Source organism: Hypomesus transpacificus, chromosome 14 (genome assembly GCF_021917145.1).
Source record: "Hypomesus transpacificus isolate Combined female chromosome 14, fHypTra1, whole genome shotgun sequence".
NCBI lineage: Eukaryota > Metazoa > Chordata > Actinopteri > Osmeriformes > Osmeridae > Hypomesus > Hypomesus transpacificus.
The window spans coordinates 7827637-7852702 of NC_061073.1; the positions used below are offsets into that span (position 1 = coordinate 7827637).

At 42.0% G+C, this 25066-nt stretch overlaps 1 protein-coding gene across 4 annotated transcripts in view; it reads left to right on the forward strand.

Annotated features, from left to right (window-relative positions):
• The window catches only part of dapk2b (death-associated protein kinase 2b), a 53273-nt gene that overhangs the window by 21212 nt on the left and 6995 nt on the right, over positions 1–25066 (forward strand). For all 4 annotated transcript variants that reach the window (XM_047033490.1, XM_047033492.1, XM_047033489.1 and 1 more), the window contains 2 exons: positions 23396–23617; positions 23948–24086. In XM_047033490.1, the coding sequence (XP_046889446.1) occupies positions 23396–23617; positions 23948–24086 (361 nt within the window). The remainder of the gene's footprint in view (positions 1–23395; positions 23618–23947; positions 24087–25066) is intronic.

Sequence of the window (25066 nt, forward strand, 5' to 3'; positions counted from 1 at the left end):
GGCCATGGGAGGACCTTGAGTTTGTGACTGCTGAAACATTTTTGTTTAGATTTTGCCACATGTTTTGGATCATTATCTTGCTGAAAGACCCAATGACGACCCATCTTAAGCTTTCTGGCAGAGGCCATCAGGTTTTTATTTAAAATGTCCCGGTCGTTCAAAGTGTTCATAATGCCATGCACCCTAACAAGGTTCCCAGGGCCTTTGGAAGAGAAACATGTCCAAGACGGAGCCGAGAGACCGCAGATGGTGCGGCTAGGCTGGGTTGTTATATTTTTTGGAAACTGCAAAGGCAGCTCGGGTCTACGACGGATTCGAGAGACCGCAAAGACTGCGGCTTGTATTTAGTTTTGTTACATTTTAATTGTTTATTTATTTATTTGTATTACTTTTATCACTTGTATTACTGTTTTTATTAGGGTTCCTCCGGTAGGAGGAACCCTAATAAACCCTGCGAGGCACCTATTGTTATTGTTAATATTATTAGGGGCCAAGCTGCGAGGCACCTATTGTTATTGTTAGTATTATTATTGGGGGCGAAGCTGCGAGGCACCTATTGTTATTGTTAGTATTATTGGTGGCCAAGCGGCGAAGCCACATAAGTGATTCTACCTTTTCTTATTAGGGGCCAAGCAGCGAAGTTGCGAGGCACCTTTTGTAATTGTTAGTATTATTAGGGGCCAAGCAGCGAAGCTGCGAGGCACCTATTGTAATTGTTAGTATTATTATTCTTCTTCTTCTTAGGACTGGGTGTCTATGGCAGCCCCCATAAACGCTTGGTCGAAAGTTGTGAAATTTGGCACACTCATTGGGGACAGTCCCCTGGTCCAATTTACAAAGTTTCATGTCCTATACTTGGGCACTCTAGCGCCACCAACGGGTCAAAGTTGGACTTGTGTTTACACACACAACTTTTGAACCGTATGACCGATTTTCAAAAATGAGGTACCATTGGATTCCCTTGATCAAGCCGAGTGCAATGCACACCATGGCGTCAATTTCCGGTTATATAGATTTTCCGCTATTTCCGGTTTTATCAAAAACCTCTGAAAGCCTACTCCTCCTAGAAGTTTGGTCAAATCTTCTTCAAAATTACCAGATATGCTCTTCAGACCAAGCCGCACAAAAGTTATGGTAGAGCATTTTGATCCCCACAACCGTTTGTCCGTGAGAGCCAATCAAAATCAGCAGAATAGACACCAAACAGGATGTGAAGTCATGTCTCAGCAAATCTTTGAGATATCAACACGAAACTTGGTATATCGATGGAAGACACTACAACATGTTACCGTGTGCAAAGGCAACTTCATATCTCCAAAAATGATTGATACAAAGCAAATTGAACTTATCGCTAACGCTAAAATAATGCTTTACACATCAGCCAGTCAAAAACTGATACTCTGATTCAATCAAGTTCATATGAAGACTCTTGAGAATGTTTATAACACATATCTGTGAAAAAGTTGACTGTAAGATCAAAGGTCGATTTTTGGTGAATATTTGAAACATGCTTGCTTGGCTAATTTCTAGCCAAATTTCCAATGAATGTCTCCCCTCCTCCTGCCCGCGCGTGTTCCACATCCTCACACACTCAGCCTTAACTTACACACGCGCGGGCTTGGCAAGACGCACACGCAACATTTCAGGAGAGTGTGGGCTGACCAAGCCCCCACTCATTCCTTAGTCTCTAGCAAAGGCCTTGTGGATATTGTAATCTTGGATCTCTTAACAAAAGCTGATCTTTTTGGTATTGCATTTCCGATTTTGTATGCAATGGTAAAAAGTTATACAAATCCTGAAACATTGATATATATATGTGTATTTATATATATATAAATCTTTATTTCAGACGCCAAGTTCCACATAAAATAACAGACATAGAGCTATAAAAAAGGGAGTAAAACAAAAACATAAAACATAGATAATACAGTGCATAAAAAGTATGAAGACTTTTGTGCCAATGTAGTCTTAAGTTCCAAGTAATCGATAGCAGCTCTTTAGAGGGTTGACCAGAGCCTCTACTATTCAGTTCTCAGACTTGTCCAGTCGACACATGAAACCATACATCAGTTGTCTCAGGATTGCCTTACAGGTTGGTACGTGCTTAGACACAAACAACTGACTAGCACTATGCCACCTTGGCACATTAAGTAGCAATCTAAAAGCATCATTGTAGGCTACTTTCAGTATCTGTATACTCCTTTTCCTGTACATAGACCACAAATGAGCAGTGTACAATGGTGTTATGTAGGTTCTAAACAGGGAACATTTAACTGAATCTGAGCACATAGAAAACGTCCTTAATAACATACTGGCCTGAGAATATATTTGACAGCGCTGTTGATACATATCGTTGTCATCTGTCCAATCATCAGAAATGACATGGCCCAGATATTTTATTTCCTCACAAACACCAAGGGGACTGCCAGATAAATAAAAGGTAGGGAAGGTTAATTTCCTGTCCTGATTACTTCTTACTATCATCATGTGGCTTTTCTTTGCATTATATTTTATATCATGATCTAAGCCATACTGAGACCACACCCATAGCATCTGTTGCAACAGGCTGAGTGGAACCAGATCATCTGCGTACATCAGATGATTGACAATAGATTCACCAACAAGACAGCCTGTATTTGTCTTATTCAGCTGGCTTGATAAGTCGTCCATATCCATATTAAACAAAAAGGGAAATCAAATTCCTCCTTGTCGAACTCCGTTACCAACATGGAAAGGAGCTGATACAACATTGTCCCATTTAACATGAAAAGTTTGATTGGCATACCAGAACACCAAAATCCTCACAAGAGGTTTAGGGACACCTCTCGCTATTAGCTTTATAAACAGTTTTTCATGACAAATTCGATCGAAAGCTTGGTAAGCATCAATAAAGCATAAAAATACAGATGAATTAAGACTTGTGTACCTGAGACAATCTCCTTCAGAGCATAGATACAGAGATCAGTACCATGTTTTCTTTTAAAACCAAACTGATTTTCTGCAGTCAGAATATACATTTCCAATTTCAATCAAATAGTTCTCTCAAACACTTTGGACAAGATACTGGCCAATGCAATGGGTCGATAGTTGTCTATGCTGTTCAGTTTACCAGCCTTATCTTTAACAACAGGCACTAACAGTACTGACATAATAGAGTTCGGTAGAACACCATGAACCATAATTCCAGTGAGACACATGGCTAGAAATGGACTGAGTCTATAACTGGCATTTTTTAGATGCTCTGCAGAAATGCAATCCATACCACAAGCTTTGTTGTTGTCTAGCATGTGGATGGCATCATAAATATCTACTGATCTAACTATCAAGTCTGAAGAGATACCTTTATATTCATTATCAATTCTCACTGTGTTACTTTTAACACAATTAAATAGTTTACTGTAGTGCTCATGCCATAGATCAGCAATCTTCTCTGGACAACTAACCCCTTTGATATCAGAAGGGAGGGGAGTTCTGTTATTATTTATGATCTTGACCTCCTTCCAGAAGTCAGTAAGATTGTTATTCTGCATCTTTCTGGCCAGCGAGTCTGCTCTCATTGTGTTTTCATTTCTCTTAATGAAACAAGTGCATATTTAAATCTAGCATTTGTGAGGTTTTTGTTATCAAGCAGCACTCCCTGTCTGGGTCTGCCTGCCTCTGACCAGACTCTAAAGGCTTCTCTAGCAGCAGCATGTTGCTCAGACACAAACTCATTCCAGACAGGCCGTGCGTTAGGGACCTTACTCTTGTGATTAATAAAAGGTTCACTGGAAGCATAAAGACATTTGACAATATCATCATACATGGCACAGAGCTTTTCAGCATGATGTTTATCCTTGCAGTTCATATCCGTGCACATTAGGGCATCCCTAGAAAATGCAACATCACTATGTAAGCTGTCAGTTAATAGAGAATATCTGTGCATAAGCTCTTTGGTCAACTTTGACCAGTCCAGTTTTCTTGGGGGGCCAGCAACAAGGGTACACTCTCAACATTTAGCAGCATAGCAACTGGTATGTGATCAGTGGTGGCCAGCCCATAACACATCTCTATACTTTCCAGTGAGTCATGAGCATCGGCTGTGGTTACAATATGGTCTAGCCAGGAAGTTGTGTGCCACGTTTCACTTATATAGGTAAAACTTGTATCAGGCAATAACGCTTGATATAATTAATTTAGTTTCATTACAGAACTGCTGCAGATGTTGTGCGAATAAACACTTATCTGACATGTCAGCATTAAAATCACCCATGACATAGACACAACATGAACTATTGTCCTCTATGAAGGACTGAATAAAAGCTAACCTGTTCTGAAATTCATCCTCATGGTCATAGGATTCATATGGTGTGTACACATTTACAATAGTACATTTATTTTCATTGTGATTAAACTCCAACCCAATAGCCCAGTCAACGTTAAGCCACACCACCTTTACCGTTGGGTCATATTTTATGTTCCACAGTATAGCTACACCACCAGCTATCCTCCCACAAACCATTCTCATGCTGAGATCGGTAGTGGACTCTCCAGCACCATGAAAGTTCTTGTGTAGGGAGTTCAATTTGTCCAGATCTTATTTTTATTTTTTTTTATACTTACTTTCGTATGTTTTTAGACTACCCCTAAACCTCATGTGGCCTCTGCAGCATTTCTCCCTCGGCATGACCTGTCCTGGGAGAGAGGGAAACAACATGGATGAAAGTTGTGTGTGGGCAGATGTATCTTTGTATAGGATGAAATGGAATATGAAATGCAATACAAAATGGCTGAAAGGGTTGTATTTATGTAAATGTCCTCATTGCCTCAATATCTTTGTGTCAATAAATACAATATCATTTTGACTGATGGTTTTCAAATCTTATTGGGTTCGAGATGACATCACTCTGAAGTACCATCAACAATTTCACCTTGGTATGTCAAAATATGATTGAATTAGAGCAGTTTCAACGTTGGCTGAATCTAACAACTCTTACCACAGAAGAAACATTTTACTTTTTTATACAGTAACTGAACATGACAATATTCAACACTGAGAATAGCTCAACGGACTGGGACAGGGACCTGCAAAGTATAAGGTTGTAGGTTTGAATCCAGCCGCAGTTTTTTAGCCTGTCTTAAATTTGAATATCTGTTTAGTTAAACAGGATGACAATCGCAATTCCACTTTGAAATGTCAACCGTTTCTTAACCTTTGTCCCAAAGCTGACCAAAGCTAATACTCTGCCCTTTCTATTCATACAATCTTAATAGTTGGTGTGTAGCAGAGAGGATAGAGAGACTTGTAACCATATGCACATCTAACCATCAAATCCCCATTCAGCCTGTTGTCGGCCAAACATGAGGTAGTTTTGCTCTTTTGTTGTCCAACTTTCGATCTTCTACAGTGTACATGTTTATTATATTTTGCGGAGGAACCTGCATCGCTGCTTGCAGCTATATTTATTATTGTTTTTATTGATTTTATGGACAGCACATTGAGCTGCAATTCTTGTATGAAATGTGCTATATAAAAAATACTTATTAATTATTATAATAATAAACTGTATCACCAAACCGAAGGTTGGACAACTTGGTCAGCTAATAGTGGAAGAATGTGCAACACGTTTGTACGTTTACATTACCATTTACATTTAGCAGACGCTCTTATCCCTAAATATGACAAGGAGCCTGAACGGGGGTACGAATATGAATGTTTGTTGAATCTCGAATATAAAACTGATTTTACCTCGGTCTTGGCGCAATGGGGAGGGTGGTTGGAGTCATCTAGTGCTGCATTCACTTGCAGTGGGATATTAGCAGGCCCAAAAGTAATTCACGAGCGCGGAATTACAACGAAAACCCACAGAATTTCAAATAGAATGCATTGGTCTGAGGCAAGATTTAAATAAACTTGTCAACTAATTTATTCTTTCGAAATATTTAACCTGTAAACAGAGCCCATTGCCACCAGTGTAGGTAGTAGGTCTGTGATAGCAATCAAAGGAAGTCTGTCAACCCTGAAACTGATACAGTAACTTTCACATGAGACCATCTACTGTAGCCAATATTAAAACGTTAGTCAAAAATGCCCAGATTCAGCCCTAAAGAATTGACACGGAAACACTTATCAACTAAAATAACAGTAATAGACAGGGCCAGGCAGTTTTCAGGCGATCTTTATGAGGATGAATCAATATTTTTCTGCAAAGTCTCAATATTCAGTTGACCATATTTGGCGTCAGACTGTTCGGGAACAACTTCGGTCGCTCCAACACAAGAACAGGAAAGCTATCGGAATTCCGCAGGTTTTCAGTTTGAATAACCGCAGAAAATGTGAAAAAATCTGCAGATTTTGTTTGGGCTTGTATATTACAAATTTGCTCTTGCAAATGTCCAACTCTTCTGAGTGGGGAGGGGGCTTGGAGTCGTCTAGTGCTGCATTTACTTGCAGTGGGATATTAGAAATTCTTTTAGAAGGAGCACTTTCAAATTACTTTGTGTTGGAAGCGTTGTCGTTATGTACAGGAGAAGACTTTCAAACAGGATTTTATCCGAAACTGCATTCTCACCGAAAACAAGTGCCACTGTGAAGACGGGCAACACGACAGGGAAATTATCCATGGTCTTGAAATCCCTTAAGTAGAATTCGGCCAATGGATTTCCACTCTTCTTCCTGCCATTTAGGAGACAGTGATGCAACCCTAAGGGGTTCCCCTTCAGCTGTGTGGTCCATAAACTCTGTTCTGAATGCTGCGTACACATCTCTAGAGAAACCATCTGCGTCAGCTCCTCTTTCATCTATATGAGTGTATTTCAGAGGGTGTTTGAGGAGTGTTGGATCCTTGAACTGGCTAATCATCTCCTCAAGAAAATTGAGCCTGTGAAGTTTGATGTTGACATATGCAACATCATATGAAGCTGTAGGACTGTTTGCTTCGTCACTTATACTGTGTCTGCAGTAATGGGTGCTATGCTTGTTGGGGGAAGCATGATTGATATGCAGATTTTCTATACATATGAAAGGTGTCTCTGAGAGACATGCAGAGGTGGGACCAAGTTATTTTTTTGCAAGTCCCAAGTAAGTCTCAAGTCTTTGCCCTCAAGTCCCGAGTCGAGTCCAAAGTCAAGACTGACAAGTCTCACGTCAAGTCCAAGTCCTGCAGTTTGAGTTTTGAGTCCTTTTGATCACAGAGTAATAATATATTTACACAGATCATGTATGCTTTTAAAATCTGTATTTATTTATCATAAATACAAGTATAACTTGTGTAAGTGCAATTGAAATTGCAGAAAAAAATGGTGCTGAAATTGCACTATTAACCTTTAGAGGAGTGAGTTTTAAATATTACCGACGCTGCCACCAGAGTGAGTTATTTTTTCAAAACGAAAGCTAGCCAGCTTTAGTTAGCTTCCGTTACCTAGCATAATACGCGTAGCAATGCTACTACCTGCTAGTGTTAATTGTTAGCCTCCTAATTGTAAATTTTGAAGCCATACTATAGCGTTTGTCATATAGTTTTTGTCTATCGGAAAATAGTCGGTTGGAATGTTCAGAATCACATGTGTGACGGTACTCTGTGGGGCCTGCTTTCAAACGATCACATATATGTGACGCTATTAATTAACGGGTTAACCAGTCATTTTTAATATTTAACTCATATTTTGAAAGAATATTCTTCATTTTAAACCACTCCTTTACAGAATGAACACATTTGAAAAACAAATGCTACTGTAATTATTTGTACAAAAGTGCTAACATTGTATTTTGCATTTTAAGTAGTTCCACAGCAGTTTCTGTCCTGTATTTATCTCATCTCATTTATCTCACCTCATATTGTCTGTGTGTGTGTGTACATGTGAGAAACGTAACAAATACATGAACATAACAATGAACAGGGTTGTGCTTTTTATATGTCAGGGCCCTATGCTGCATTGCATTTGCAGAAGGGCGAATTGGCCAAAGGTCTGTCAGTCATTTGTGCACGATGGGGACGTAGTATGATTCCACCATGGCTGAAAACCTGCTCCACTGGAGCACTGGAGGCAGGCACTGCAAGGACTCTTATGGCCACTCGGAACAGTGAAGGAAGAGTCTTCATGTTCAATGCCCAGAACAAAAGCGCGTTCTGTCCTTCGGCTATGTCAAGGTAGTGACTTAGCTGTAGTGCTGGAGGGGTCCCAACATCCTTCTTCTGCCTCTTGTGGTATGCAGCAAACAGCCCTTCTCCTTCTCTAAGGTCCTATTGCTCTTCTTCATCAACAAGAGGCACAGGTTGCTCAGTCTCTGCAGCATCATGCAAGATCAATTCTGGCAAAACTAGGGATGGGTATAGAAAACCGGTTCTGTAAGGACCTGGTTCCAAATTTCTCAAAACCCGAATATCAATAAGGTCCAAGCTTAATTAGGTAGTTATTTCTATGATAACTACCTAAGTAGTAATATAATGCAACGTTGACTTACAGTGCCCTCCAAAAGTATTGGAACAGTGAGGCCAATTCCTTTATTTTTGCTGTAGACTGAAAACATTTGGGCTTGACATCAAACGATGAATGTGAAACCAGAGATCAACGTTTCAGCTTTTATTTCCAGGTATTTACATCAGGATCTGATGCACAAATTAGAAAATATCACCTTTTTGTTCGAACCCACCCATTTGTCACGTGAGCAAAAGTATTGGAACATATGACTGACAGGTGTGTTTTGTTGCCCAGGTGTGTCCTATTACATACATTATTCAATCAATAAATACCACTGAATGTCTACACTCAGGTTCAGATTGGGTAAGATAGGTTTTGTCTATGCAGACTGTATTCAGAGGTGAAAACAACATGAAAACCGGAGCGCTGTCTTTGGGTGAAAAACAAGCAATTGTGAGTCTTAGAGAAGATGGAAAATCAATCAGAGCCATTGCAGAAACATTGGCCATAGCCAGTACAACCATTTGGAATGTCCTGAAGAAGAAGAAAACTACTGGTGTACTAAGTAACAGACGTCGAACAGGTAGACCAAGGAAAACATCAGCAGCTGATGACAGAAACATTGTGAGAGCTGTAAAGAAAGACCCTAAAACAACTGTTAGTGAGATCAGCAACAACCTCCAGATGGCAGGAGTGAAGGTATCACTATCTACTGTTCGCAGAAGACTTCATGAACAAAAGTACAAGGGCTACACCAGAAGATGCAAACCACTCATTAGCAAGAAGAATAGGAAGGCCAGGCTGGAATTTGCCAAAAAGTACAGAGATGAACCTCAAAAATTCTGGGACAAAGTTTTATGGACTGATGAGACAAAGATTAACTTTTACCAAAGTGATGGAAAGGCTAAAGTTTGGAGAAAGAAAGGAACTGCTCATGATCCCAAACACACAAGCTCATCTGTGAAACACGGTGGAGGTAATGTCATGGCTTGGGCTTGCATGGCTTCTTCTAGGACGGGCTCATTAATCTTCATTGAGGATGTAACACATGATGGCAGCAGCAAAATGAACTCGGAAGTCTACAGAAACATTTTGTCTGCCAATTTAAGGAAAGATGCAACCAAACTGATTGGCAGAGCCTTCATCATGCAGCAAGATAACGACCCAAAACACACTGCCAAAACAACAAAGGAGTTCATCAGGGGCAAGAAATGGAAGGTATTAGACTGGCCAAGTCAATCTCCAGACTTAAACCATATAGAGCATGCATTTTACCTGCTTAAGAGGAGACTGAAGGGAGGAACCCCACAAAACAAACAACAACTGAAAGAGGCTGCAGTGAAAGCCTGGGAAAGCATCAAAAAGGAAGAATGCAAAAGTTTGGTGACGTCAATGGGTCACAGACTTGCTGCAGTTATTGAAAGCAAAGGATTTGCAACTAAATATTAAGTCTTATTCACTTAAATATGTTTTAAGTATATCTGTTCCAATACTTTTGCTCACATGACAAATGAGTGGATTCAAACAAAATGTGATATTTTCTTAGTTGTGCATCAGATCCTGATGTAAATACCTGGAAATAAAAGCTGAAACGTTGATCTCTGGTCTCACGTTCATTATTTGATGTCAAGCCCAAATGTTTTCAGTCTACAGCAAAAATAAAGGAATTCGCCTCACTGTTCCAATACTTTTGGAGGGCACTGTATGTCTCGAGAAATAGGTAATGTTATTTAAATCAAATCACTGGTGCACAAACATACAACATTTGACTATTAAAATGACTCGATTCAATTGAATGGCCTGCCAACCGCCTTTAAACCAAACAAAGAAGAATTTAATTGCCTCATGCACTACTTTGCTTCAGTTATCATTTTGTTGCTAGCTACGATGGCAGAACGCATGAAACGGTCAAAGGCTTGGCTATATTTTATTAAAGCCAAAGATAAAGACGACACAACGTGCAATATATTCGGGCTGTCCCCACTTGGTCGACTGGTCAATTTTCTGGTCGATATGCTCTTGGTCGAGTAAGATTGTTTTAGTCATGCTGCCATATGGCAGTGTGAGATCTGATTCCCGCTTGTGTCATCAATGCTGAATTAACGAAATGTTCAACAGAAATTGTAGATTATATTATTTAAGACAAATAAACCAACTCAAAAAATATATAATTTAAAAGAAAAGGTGTTACTGTTTTCCCTTTTGTTAATCTGCACTTTGTTTTAGTTTGGTATTTTGCACACTGCACAAGCACAATTGGCTGCAGAACTACAAACTCTGCCATAGCCTACTTTGTTGGCGTTATTAGTCTAAATGGCAAAAACATCTGTGGTATGGTGGCATTTCATTAAAGTACATTTACAAAGTACCGGGTGACTCTAAAAACTTTGAATGCAAACTCTGCCAACAGCGGTTTATTTTTCATAGTTCGACCACGAAAATGCTGTAGCCTTGCACATGAAAAACGTAAGTTGGTCTAGCCCTAGTTCACTCATGCTAACGCACTGGGTTGAAAAAGGAATATGCCTAGTATAAGAATCACATCCAAATCGAATGACATTATCTTCTCCGGCTAAGACAAAATCTTTCTCTGTTGCAACGTACCCCACTCAGCTTCTACGTAAGTTTGTATGCTGCAAGTGTTCAGGCAGTGATATGCGCGCTCTGATGATTTGCAAGTTAAACAAACAATATTTTTAATTTGTAGTACATTGTAAGAGATACTAAATACCATCGGCATTCGGTTACAACAGGACTGGTGATACGAGTCTTGTTATTAGTAGGCTATTAGCGGCTGAATCTGCAATGTCCAGCAGCCATTGAGTCAGATTGCGAAAATGTTTGTACGTTTTTTTTTTTTTTTAAGCGTTTCAAAGTTCGATTAGTCAATTTTCAGACGTTTTGGTCGACCAAAGAAAATCTTAGTCGGGGCAGCCCTACTTATCATACCACCAAGTGTTCTATTGAAGCGTTCCTTGATCCCATTCCCCATCGGATGGTATGGTGTAGTATGTGACTTTTTTACTCGAGCCATTTCCAAAAGTTCAGTCTGCTCTCAAAATTAGCCCCTTGGTCAGAGTGAATGCGCTTCGGGAACCCATAAATGCAGAAGAAGTCGTTCTACAGCCGACGGGCAACTTGCTTTGCAGACTGGTTCTTGCAAGGGAACGCATGGGCCATTTTCGAGAAATGATCGGTCATGACTAGGACATCAATGGACTTGTTGTCGCCCTGTTCCGCTGTCCAAAAGTCGATGCAAACTAGTTCCATTGGCTCTGAAGTGAGGATGTTTGCTAGTGGAGCACGAGCATGCGGTTCAGGGGTCTTCCCCACGATGTATCGACGGCAGTTCTTGACATGGTTAACGATGTTCCGCTCCATTCCTGTCCAAAATAATCGCTGTCCTGCTAGCGATATTGTTCGAGAACGCCCTTGGTGGCCTGCTGAATCATGGAGGCCGACAAGTACTTGCTGTTTCATAGAGTCGGGTACGACATACTGGAAGAGCTTCTTGTTCATATTCTGCGCCCTCCGTTCTCTGTACAATATCCCATCACGGATGGTGAGCTTGTTCAGGTGCTTCAGCAATCTGATCACGCCGCGAGGCTCAGATGCACGTTCATGTCTAGTAGGTCTATGACGTTTCCGGACATAGTATAAAACTCTGCACAGAGTATTATCTTGCTCTTGAAGGCTCAGAGGTTCACTCTGGGGAAGGGCTGTGGGTTGGTCTCCTTGGGGAAGCTGAAGGACAGATGCACCTATACCCAATACTTCACTCAGCCCAACTGAGCATTGTGCATCTAATACGGCAGAAACTTCATCAGCAGAAATGGAACCACCTGTCCTAGCAAAGAGGCGGTGACAATAATCTCTCAAGGTGAACTCCCACCAGGCGAGCTCGTCACTGCTATGTAATTGTTGCTGGCTCTGAAAGCATCTTGTACAGTTGTATTGACAACTCTGTTAACTCAATCCAGGAGAGATAGGTAGGGCTCTGTCACGAGTCGGTGACTGATACGACTGGACGAACGCCTCCCTGCTCAAAGCGTCAGCTACCACATTTCTACTGCCGGGAACATATTTTAGGTCAAAACTGTACGAAGCAAGCTTGGCCACCCAGCGCTGTTCACACGCATCAAGTCTGGGCTTCGTCAGTATGTACGTCAGTGGGTTATTGTCCGTCCAGGCTGTGAAGTGACGTCCCCTTAGCCAATGGCTAAACTTGTCGCAGACTGCCCACTTCAACGCAAGGAATTCAAGTTTGTGTGCCGGATAGTTCATCTGGGAATGGGAGAGCGTTTTACTAGCAAATGCAACAGGCCTGCCCGTCTTCTCACCTTTTGAGATATGTGAAAGCACAGTGACTACAAAGGGAGAGGCTACAATGAGACCCAGTCTTCTGTCCTACTGCCAGATGAGCTGATCTCCTTCTACGCTCGCTTTGAGAGGGACAGTGACCCCCCTGCAGTGGAGCTACCTGAAGGCCAAGCCAGTGGTGTCCCTACACTAACTGTAGCCGAGGTTGTGCTTTAAGAAGATCAACCCTCGCAAGGCACCTGGCCCAGACGGCATATCAGGTAGGGCCCTCAGGGGCTGCGCTGACCAGCTGGCAGGGGTCTTCGGTGACATCTTCAACCTCTCCCTTAACCTGTCTGGACTCCCCACCTGTTTTAAGAGGACCACCATTATCCCTGTGGCCAAGGACACCAAGGTCACATGTCTGAGCGACTATCGCCCTATAGCACTGACCTCTATCATCATGAAGTGCTTCGAGCGGCTAGTCAAATCATTCATCTGCTCCTCACTGCCCCCCACACTGGACCCTATGCAGTTTGCATACCGGTCCAACAGGTCTACTGACGATGCCATCGCTCTGACTATGCACACCGCTCTCTCCCACCTGGACAAGGGGAATACATATGTGAGGATGCTGTTCATTGACTACAGCTCTGCATTCAACACCATCATCCCCTCCAGACTAGTCTCCAAGTTTGTGGATTTGGGACTAAGCACCTCCCTCTGCAAGTGGATCTTCCACTTCCTGACGGGGAGGCCACAGGTGGTGAGAATCGGTGACCGCACCTCATCCGTACTGATCACCAACACAGGCACCCCCCAGGGCTGTGTGCTCAGCCCTCTCCTGTTGTCCTTGTTCACTCACGACTGTGTGGCAACGCACAGCTCCAACCTCCTTGTTAAGTTTGCTGACGACACAACCATCGTGGGCCTCATCTCTGACAGTGACGATTCAGCCTACAGAGAGGAGGTTGACACCCTGACATCATGGTGTCAGGACAATAACCTCTCTCTTAATATCAGCAAGACCAAGGAGATGATTGTGGACTATAGGAGACGGCAGGAGGAGGAGCATGCACCCCTACTCATCAATGGATCTGAAGTGGAGAAGGTCAGCTGCTTCAAGTTCTTCGGGGTGAACATCAGCAATGACCTCACCTGGTCTGTTGGTCAAGGTGGCCAAAGCGGCCCATAAGCGCCTCTTCTTCCTGAGGAGACTGAATAAGTTTGGTATGGACACAGTCATCCTCACTAATTTTTACAGATGCACTATCGAAAGCATTCTGACCGGTTGTATTACAGTGTGGTATGGGAGCTGCACAGACAGGGACCGCAAGGCCCTACGAAGTGTGGTCCGTTCTGCTGAGTTCATCATCGGCAGGAAGCTCCCAGCCCTACAGGACATCTACCACACACGTTGCCTAAGGAAGCCGGCATGATTCTAAGAGACTGTTCCCACCCATCCTTCAGTCTCTTTACCCGTTGCCTTCTGGCAGGCGTTACCGCAGCATCCGGTCGCGCACACGCAGACTGGACAACAGTTTCTACCCAAGGGCCATCAGGCTTCTGAATGGACACTGATATGGACATTGATTTACTGCACACTAGTCACTTATACACTGTCACTTTCAGCTACTGGTTGCATCAGTAACATTGCATTACTTGCAGGCCCCTGTATGGTCATTGACTTAGTCACTGATCTGCAAATTGCACTATTGTACTGTACTCCACTTAGGTTAGTATAGGTTATAGGGTTGAAACAGGTTTTATGTGCATTAGGGTTAGTATAGTGTACTATATTGTTATCTGTAACTTAGGAAGTTTTAGTATTAGGGTTAGTATAGTCGATTATTTATTGCTATTTGTATATTTAGGAAGTTTCACTTATTTAAGCTCAGCATAGATGTAAATTATGTTCTGTGTACTTATATGTTATGTTATGCCAGGTCCTTGCGTTGTCTTGTCTTAAGAATTTCAGTGCCCAGTTCAACCTTGTGTTGTTCTGTGTACCTGACAAATAAAAGACTTGAACTTGTGTATAGACAACCAAGAGAACACCATTTGAAGACGCTCAAGCGCTAACTGTTCAGTTGGTGCAAAGACCATAAGGTCGTCCATGTAGCAAAGTAGACTTGTGAAGTTCTCATCCCAAAATATAGACATCATCATGCGCATGAACGTTGCTGGGCTGTTGGAAAGGCCTTGGGGTAACCTGTTGTACTCATGCAGTCCGAAGGGCGATGAGAATGCGGTGTATTTCTTGTCTGCTTCGTGTACAGGAACATTATAGAAGCCTGATGTAAGGTCCATTGTTGAGAAGAATGCATTCCCGCCCAGATCAGCTAGCGCATCAGCCTGGTGTGGCAAGGGATGGGCATCCTTCACTGTTCTGGCATTAAGCCACCTGAAGTCAGTGCAAATCCGAAGATCTAAATTTTTCTTCCACACCAGAACAAGTGGAGATGCACATTAGACCGAATAGTGTCAGCCTCCGGTAAGTCCTCTACCGCTATGCAGGGAGACACATTAGCAATCTTTGCGTTCCTCCTTAAGGTCATAGTTTTGTCAGTGGGGTTGATCATTTTCACAGGAACAGAACCATCTCCCCACAGAGGTGTAATCACAATATAGGTCGCTACATTATAATACGTAAATCAAAATTAAACTCACCCAATACACTGCAAAAGGTGGCCTTGCAGACAGGAATCTTTGTAGGATGATCTTCGGTCAGCAAATGATATTCGTTTGTGACCTCCCTATCCTTCTGCGAATCGATGGTGTCAACCTTTTGACGTCGCCTCTGAACTCTTGACAGTGATCAGCTGTAAAATGATTTGATCCTGCTCGACTTTTGTAGATGCAGAGTAAAAAGACTGAAAGTTTTTCATTAGGTCCCCTGGGGTCAATGTGTCTGTGTGACTGAAGTTAGTGGCCTTCTTGTGAGAACACTTAACGGCCGGCATTTTTCCTCCACCCGAGTGCCTCATTTTCTTATTTTTTTCAGGTTCGTGATTAGATTTCGATGGCTTCCTTTTTTTCCCCACCACAGAAACAATCACAGGTTCATCCATACCGTCAAATTGATTCATGTTGTTTTTTTTATAGTTATTGTCTTTACCAACAAGATGACCAGCGGGATGCCGGCTTCATTCAGGTGCCGCCAATACTGTTTACATGGAATGGTGCGCGTGTAATGGTGCGCTGTGATTGGTTGAGCGGATGTATCGCTTTCTGCAGAGAAGGGAGACTGGCGTTTGTCGCGGTTTGGAAAGAAAGGGAGAAAACAGGATAGAATAACACGGCGGATATCGTGTTTTGCGTAAAATCGAATATGGACTTTTCAATACCAACGAAATACAATATCGATTTAGGCAGGAACTCAATTTTTTCAAAAATGGCGTTTATCGCGTTTTGGAACCAAACTCTTCAATTGCTCTTCCAACAAGCATGCGTCTCGGTTTGGATCTAGATTGTGTAGGTTCAACGATAACCGTACTGCCCACTGATGAGACTAGAGATGATGGCAGCTTTCCCCAGACTAGATGCTCACTCCTTGGTTCTAAAGTCACACTCCGTTTGAGCTTGACAGCACCTACACTATCTGGTACAGCTTCACCTCACCATCTCTCTGAATTGGAAAGAAGCAACATAAACTGACATTGTTCATCACTTTGATCATTATCAGGTGCAGACACTAGTCTCCAGTAACCATCTGTCTCCTTTAACAGCTTAATCAGGATTTTTATAGTGTTACTGCCCAATATGATCTAATCTGCCTGACCGGACACGACGAGCGCAGGAATGACCATTCTGCATCCATACACTGTAACATCTAGATCATACATAGCTTTTGGAGTGACCACTGCAGCCTATAATGACAATATTCTCAGCTGAATAACTCTTCATATCAGGCATGGCTTGCCGTATGCCTGCTTCAGCTACCTCACTTAGAGTGCACGCCATCGATATCAATCATTCAACCACTATCAATCAATCATAGCTTTTAATGTGAGCTTCGTTCCAACATCTACAGGTGTGTAAAATAAATCTGTTTTAGGGATCTTCTGGGTCCCTTGAAAAATTAGTCTTACTACTTGGGATACTGTTACTATAGAACTCGTACAGGGATTCACTATCATCTATACTAACAACAGCGGTTTTGGGAGGTTCATTCATATGGTCCGCACTACCCCCCCCTTGAGTGCAGACATGTTAGTTTCCCTGTTCCTTCTCAGCTGCAGCTGACATTTTGCCCGGACAGCCATGTCTTGAATGACCAGGCAAGTGACATCGAAAACACAGGTTGTGCCCAAGGCAGTGGGTCAAGGTAGAGTGAGCTGCGTTCTTACATATGGAACATGGCGCCACATTTAGGCCCTCAATTCTGGGTGGTCCACCAGTCTTCCTCCTAGAGTTATAACCAGATGTGTTACTGCCACTTAACAAGACCTTCTCTAACACGTCAATCACTCTCTCCATAGTCGAGTGGTCTGAGCCCCTTGGTTCCTGAGACTAACTTCTGGTCATCTTGTAGATCAGGCCTGGCCAACCCGCGGCTCCCGAGCCGCATGCGGCTCTTTGCCTGGTCTCGGCTCTTACATTCATATCGAATTTTGCGTTTGTGTTTTTTTTATGTATGTGTGTTCAATGTTCATGTTGAGTTCAACATTTTCACGCGAAACGTGTTTGGTGTGGACCAACATAAAACTCCACGCTGAGCTTGGAGGGAGGGAAAACCTTGTTGTTGAGTAAACAATTGGTGTCAAGTTTGCTCTGAAAATGGCAGGGAAAAATGCTCAGCAAAACACAAATAAGAAGATGAACACAGGACGTTTTTAACAGATTGTGGGAGTTTTATTTTTTGTTGAACGTAATGGCCATTCTGCCTTATGCCAGGGGTCATTAGCGCATTTCAAGGCTTCAAATCTTCAAGGCTTCAGCGCCACTTCAGCTCACTCCATGCTAACATTGACCAGGAATTTCCAAAAGGGACTTCATTTCGCAAGAACAAGGTAATCACTTTGAAAAGTCAGGCAGAAAAGCAGATACAGTTGTACAGTTGTTTGTTGTCACGTTAGTCTTATCTTCTCTTAAAGTAAGCTACACACGTTCCGCATTCTGACACCTCAGCCTCTGCATGGGTTGTACCATGTGAGGGAGTTCTCCCCTCCCAAATAGAGTTGGTTGGGTCCATAGCCCGTCTTTTCCAAAAAGATAGGCTACCGACAGCGGGTATGGTGACCAGAAACATGACCCTGAAAAGGAGGACATTTGGGTCCAAAAAAGAGGACAAAGGGTCAAAAAGGAGGACAACCCCCAAAAAGTTGTTGACGGGGGGGGGGGGGGGGGGGGGGGGGGAGAGTGCCCAGCAGACCTTGCATTATCCTTGTGCAGTTGCGTATCGCAGGCATGCTTAAAGCCCCTTTCCCCCTACTACTCACGTCAATGTCAATGCGACAGAACTCACAGAAGGTATGATATTGATCTTTGCTGCTCTTATGGCAAAGTGGAGTTCTGAACTCCACGTAGGTTAGAAGGAGGTCTTTCTTTTTGGCATCGGAAAACTTACTAGAGTGGTAAATTGCGACCGTGGGCAGGAAGGGTCAAAAAGGAGGACGAAAGGGCAAAAAGACGGACACGTAAGAGCGGTCCGGACAAAAGGCTGGAAAACCGGATCGTCCGGCCGAAATCCGGACGTCTGGTCACCCTAATAGCGGGGCCCTTACCGTAACGATACGCGTCAGCGAGGATGGATTGGAGCATGGCCGGAGTGATGGCATCACTAGACAAGGTTTTACCATTTGAAAAACGTCTGTTTATTTTACATTTAGCTCAAAAAAACTGTTTTGCGTTCAAAAAATGTTCGCTCGCGCGCCGGGCACGCTCGCATTAAGTGTGGAAGTCCCTATCTTGCATAACATCAAATCCTTATGTCCTATGGGGCTAAGCCCAGAATGTTTACAACGAAAGAGAGAGAGTGAGGAAGGGATGGGGCGATGTTCACGTGTGCCCGTGTGTAGGATGTGGCTCTTTGCAGTAACAAGGTAAAAAAAAAAATGTCTCTTAGTCTCTGACTGGTTGGCCACCCCTGTTGTAGATGGACGGGAATTGGACTAACCTCCATCCGGTTCACTGCAACTCTCACGTTCGAGTCTTCCCGCACATTTGCAGCAGCTTTGAAACACACCTCGGCATGGTAGTTGTTCAACACTTCTTGCACTTCGTGTGCAGACCACTTGTCAATGGTCCTGGCTCTAAATGTCAATGCCAACTCTTTGCTTGGACAATTTCTTATGAACATTCTCGTGATGTCAATACTGAGGTCATCTTTTATCTTACCCTGGCCCTCTACAGCAGTGTCCGCAGCTCTGTGAAGTCTCAACCAGTAGTCATATGGTCCTTCCTGCTCCATTGGCAAGGTTGTGTAGAAGTCCTGTAACGGGATGGGTGAATATTGACTCTGGACAAAATATCGTCTCAGGAGACCATATATTGAGTCAGGGTTGACTTTAATGTCAAGGCTACTATTTCTGGTCCCAATTTTGACTTTGTCTTTGGCTCTGCCTCTTAGATGGCTAAGAATCTCTCCTACATTTATATTTCCTTTTTTAATGTAGCTCTTCATGGCGTCCTCTCAATCATCGAATGTGATTGTGTCTGTCTTGTCTCCCCTAAAAGAAGGTGGCTCTTTCACTTTCCTCTGGGTGAACACTTGAACCTCGGTATTGTCTCCATTGACTAAAGGAACAGGATTTGTGACTTCATCGCTACTGACATTACTTACAAATGAACCCACATTTGGAAATCGAATACGTAGCCCCAACACTCCCCTACCCCTGCCCCTACCAACATAGGTTGGAGTAAGCTGGGTTGAACAACCAATTTGTCGGATATCCATATTAAGCTAAACAAGGCAAATTAAACCCATGCAAAAATAACTGAAGTTGTGGATAGAGTTGTATCTACAATCTGACGGTTTGGTCGTGGCCTTCCTCAGCTCTCTGCAGACGATGAGATAGCAGGACGGATCCCAGTTCGATGAATGGCACCAACTTGATTGATGATCCGGGTCACGGTACCAATGTGACCGCTGTTCTCCGTCCTCCAACTCGACCACTTGTCACACGCAGTCAGGGATGATAAACTGTTAATTTCTGCAACAGAATAATGAACGTGTCGGGGTTTCACTGAGAAATGGTTTCTAAACCAACAGACATTCTCCCCAATTCTGTGGTAGCAGTCCTTGTGATCATATCGTGGTTTTTATTACACAATACAAACTCTCAAAGAAAAAGGATAACAGTGAATTACCTGCAACGGAATAATGCACGTGTCGGGGTTTCACTGAGAAATTGTTTCTAAACCTAAAGCAGAATAACATAGCTAGCATCAAACACGGCTAATCAATCAAACAAACTAAAAAAGTTATATTCAATGCCCAAATCCAAACAATTGCATAAATCTAACCTTTTTTCCAGTAAATAATAACAATAAATACACTTCTGAAACCATATTTGATCCAACAGTTCTTCACCCAACTTACCGACAGACATTCTCCCCAATTCTGTGGTAACAGTCCCAGAATTCCACAGTTTTGCTGCCGGCTGCATTACTCCGGTAATTACAATAAAAGGCCAGTAGATGGCGTGAACTCCCAACATTAAGCAGTTATTTAACTACATATGCACATCGTTACACTAGCTAGCTCCGTTGTGCCGACAGCACTGATATCGCAGTGACAGAGGATATAAAATTTACAACATGAAGACAAGTGGTTTGGGATGATGTGTGCGGTAGTTGGTTGCAAACACTCGAGAAAGTACCTGAACGGTGTGTGAGTGGTTAGAGATAAAAAACTGAAAAAAAAAATAAAAAATACAAATACAAATAAAAACTGAAACGAAATTAATAACTTATTTAAAATTATTCTAAAATGTAATAGAAATGTTATTCAACTTGAAAAAAAAATTGGTACACTTATTTTTTCTTTGAATACATGGTTTTATTTTTTTCAAGTTTTCAACCAAGATTTACATTTTCAATGTCAAACTTTAGTTTTTCGACTAAAGATGTTTTTTCGAATTAACAAAACATTTGGCCCTGATTTAGCTCCATAATTTGGCAGGTTAACCACCACTGACGATTAATGGGTACATAAAGCACTCAAGATATGAATATCATACAATATGTCTCCAAATGTTGTCTGGTGTTTAAGACCAGTTTTTGTAATTTTTGGTGTTAGCATTAGCATATTAGCGCAATTCGACAATGACGTCACGTTGGGGAGTCGTGGAGCAGAGGAGCCTCAGTCTAGTACTAGAACTATGGTGACTGACCGGGATGAAGAAGAGGTGGCAAGAACCACTAATGTATATGAAGGCCCGCAGCCAGCTGTCAAAGCCAAATAAATGATTCATTTATCATTTATTAAATGATTCATTTATCATGATTCATTTATCATTTATTAAATGATTCATTTATTCAACGGTTCATTGTACCGAGGAGAATGAGTGCAGAGTTGATGAAGTGTCCTCCTGGTGAGTTGCTATCATATAGCAACGCAGCAACGACCTCTGGAGCTCATCTACAAACAGCAGTGCACATATACAATTAATTTTTACTGTCAGTGAATAGCACCGAGTGAAAGTCAACGTTTTCTTTATATCTAGTGATCATTCAGGGCCTGACATTACTTTTTGAGGCACTACACAAGCCTACATTTACGTTTCACTTTTCCATGCACAAAAGTCACGTCCGGGTAAACCTTTGACCAACAAAGATGAGCTGTAATGTTATACAAATGATAACAATTGAGGTGTTATAAAAAACGGAATTTGTTTCATTCAACATTTACACAATTTCTGCAGAATGAAACACTTTCTGTTATGTACTGTATTGCAGCTTTGTCCCAATATCTCTACAGACCGAGCAGCTAATTTGACTTGGCTTATTACTTGAAAGAGGAATTATTTACTGTGTCTTCTCAGTTACATTATCAGGGCTTGGAAATACTGTGACTTGCTAAAGTAGGCAAATGGCTAGTAGTAGAACATAACATTTGATATAACTTCAGTCAAACAGCTGCAAGACCCAGTGAAATGTTATATACAGCGAGCAAACTAACGTTAGCTAGCATCGCTTATGACATTGGCTAACTCAACTTCGGTAGGCTATCCCCAGTATTTGCAAGCTGGCCAGTGCAAGTAACATGCCATTTTATTTTGTTTGAGTTTAAACTTGTCCTGTTGGGCAAGTACATTCTCTTCCACTTGCCCTACAAATCCACTGTCCCGGACAATCATGTTGTGGTAGTTCAGATAAGTAGACTACCGGGTACAGTAAACGTAGCTCTATCTAAATATTTTCCCCGACGTTGTAAACACATTTCCAATTACATGTCCCACGTTCTGATGGTACTAGCAGAGCCCATATTAGACATTCTCTGGTACTAGCCTAGTGTTTTTTCTATTTCAATGGTCTCAAAGCAGACTTTTGTCTGTCTCCCCAACGTGACGTCATGCAATGCATTGTGGGGGAAATACAAATCATTGCAAAAAGTAGCAACTTTATTACCAACAAGAAAATAGCGCAAATTAGTTGGAAAAATTAACCTGCCATATGGACTTTAACTATCGCTAGCCAAGATTGACGTTATCCTCCCGGAAGTAAGATATTTGTTGTTGTGACGTCATGCTGAAATGTCCTATTCATTGTTTACAAGCATGTGAGGTCCTAATTATCAACCAACTCGGACTGAGTTATCTCGGGGTGTCGATCGGATTGTAGTCGGACCACAATTATTCGAAAGAAGGTGTTTACAAGAAAGGGATACTTATATTTCAGTCCAAATAAGCCAGTAATTTGAATCCATGTAACCACGGTAACAGTTACCATGTTAATGTAAAAGGTGTCAAAATCTTGTCTGCTAGCTATGCTTACTCCTAAATCATGGGTGACTGTGGAGAAAATGGCTATATATATATATAAATAGCCTGTCTTTTTCTGGTTCCCCACCTCATGTTATTTGGGGTATTAACTGTACATGTTAAGTTTTCACTGACTAAACGTGTCCATCATAGGTAAATTAACCCATTTCAAAAGCTAAAGCATGTATTGTTTGACTTTAAATAGCAATGGATCTTTTTAATCATGAATGAACTCATCAGCAATAATAATCCATTATTTTGGCTGTGAGACAATTCTTTTGTGAAATATTAGGAAGATTTGGAGTGGTTGGGCAGAGAGACCTAAGAATGGCTCAACTATTTGTTGGGATTGTTGTTGCAATGGGAGGCCAGCAGTGCAGACTGCCTCTCTGTGTGGCTGGGTTTCTCCAGCCATTATTCTCTTACTCCATTACTCACACACACAAACCAAACAGGAGGATCTCCTCCCACACCTCTCCTCTTCCCCCATATTCAGATGTACAGTACAAGAGAAACCTACCCCTAGTGGTGTAGTTGAGCAACTTGCCTCAAATGGTGCACATAAAGCTGCCAGTTACTTTGTTGCAAAATATTGGAAAGTGGCTTGGAATGAGACAGTTGCATTTGGCTTTAGCTATGGTCATGAATTTGCCCCTAAGTTTGGCCTCCTTTGTAATAATATGATACCTCCAGGCCCAAGACTGACCACCCATTCTAACAGCTGAGATCAACTCTGACATCACCATCTTTTGTTTGTCTTGTGTCCACAGCGGGCAATTTGCCATTGTCAAACATGTCAAGGAGAAGAGCACAGGCCTGGAGTTTGCTGCTAAATGTATTAAGAAGCGCCAGAGCCGGGCCAGCAGGCGGGGGGTGAGAAGGGAGGAGATTGAGAGGGAGGTGGATATTCTGCAGCAGCTCCAACACCCCAACATCATCACCCTGCGTGACGTGTATGAGACCCACTCTGACATTGTGCTCATTCTGGAGCTGTGAGTTAACAGCACCACAATACACCTAACATATTCTGTTTTACCCTTCATGTCAGAGAATAACACATACTCTAAACCTCTAGTTACATGAGGTGGAAAGGGAAGAAACTTCATTTGTTTGGTATCATGTCTTCATGCACTGTAGATCTGTGTCTCAAATCAACAAGAGTGTGAGTTGAATTGAGGGAACAGAGTGGGCACTTTTGTTATATTTACCACTTTATAATTTTTTCTGATCATGAAAATATCTTTATACTTTGGATCTCTTCCAATTTTAAGGGTTACATACTACAGGGTATTAAAACCAATGTGTGTGTCTGTGTGTTGCAGGGTGTCAGGGGGAGAGCTCTTTGATTTCTTGGCCCAGAAGGAATCCCTGAGTGAAGAGGAGGCCACCCAGTTTATTAAACAGATCTTAGATGGAGTCCAATACCTTCACTCTAAGAGGATCGCACACTTTGATCTCAAGGTACTGTATGTACTCATGCCTCTTTCCTCTGGGGTTTAACACCGTTAAACAAACTAAGTTCTACAAATGTTTATTTTTTGTGTTTAATAATTTGTTTTGCTAGAGGTATTTTGTTGTAAGCAGACATGTTTTTTTATCATTATGATATGATTCTCTCTGGCTTCAACCCAAACATTGTTATCCCTATAAAGGGAGTCAGATGGCTGTGCGATAAGGGAATCGAGCTGTTAATCAAAAGGTTGCCGGTTCGAATCCCGGCTTTTTGATACCGCTATCGAGACTAAGTAATATAATGTAACGTTGACTTATATCTCGAGAAATAGGTAATGTTATTTAAATCAAATCACTGGTGCACAAACATACAATGTTTGACTAATAAAATGACAATTCAATTGAATGGCCTGCCAACCGCCTTTAAACTAAACAAAGAAGAATTGAATTGCCTCACGCGCTACTTCGCTTCATTTATAATTTTGTTGCTAGCTACAATGGCAGAACGCACAAAACGGTCAAAGACTTGGCTACATTTTATTAAAGCCAAAGATAAAGACGAAGCAAAGTGCAATATATGTTCTAAAGTAATTTTTTGTAAAGGGGGGAAAACAACTGCGATGAACAAGCACCTCAACGTTGTGCATCAGATAAAGATAAAATGCAGTACTTCGACTGTCTCTGAGTCGCAGCAGTGCCAACTCCAGCTGCCTTTGCAGGACAATCCTCTGGTGAGCGCACCCCAACTTCGTAGCGAGTCTCCATCGTTGACAATAATAAGCCAATTCAGGGCTCAACAGTGCAACTATTTCACTCGCATATGCCCCTAAAATTTGATGTGTGCGCAAACTGCAAAAAAAATATTACAAGCACAGTGTGTGAGGAAAGACAAGCCTCCCCCCTCACTGCTTATCATCCAAAACATAGTCACTGCGAGCATGGCTCTGTGGGATGCTTAAGCATCGTGTTAAACAAAAACAGAGACAGAA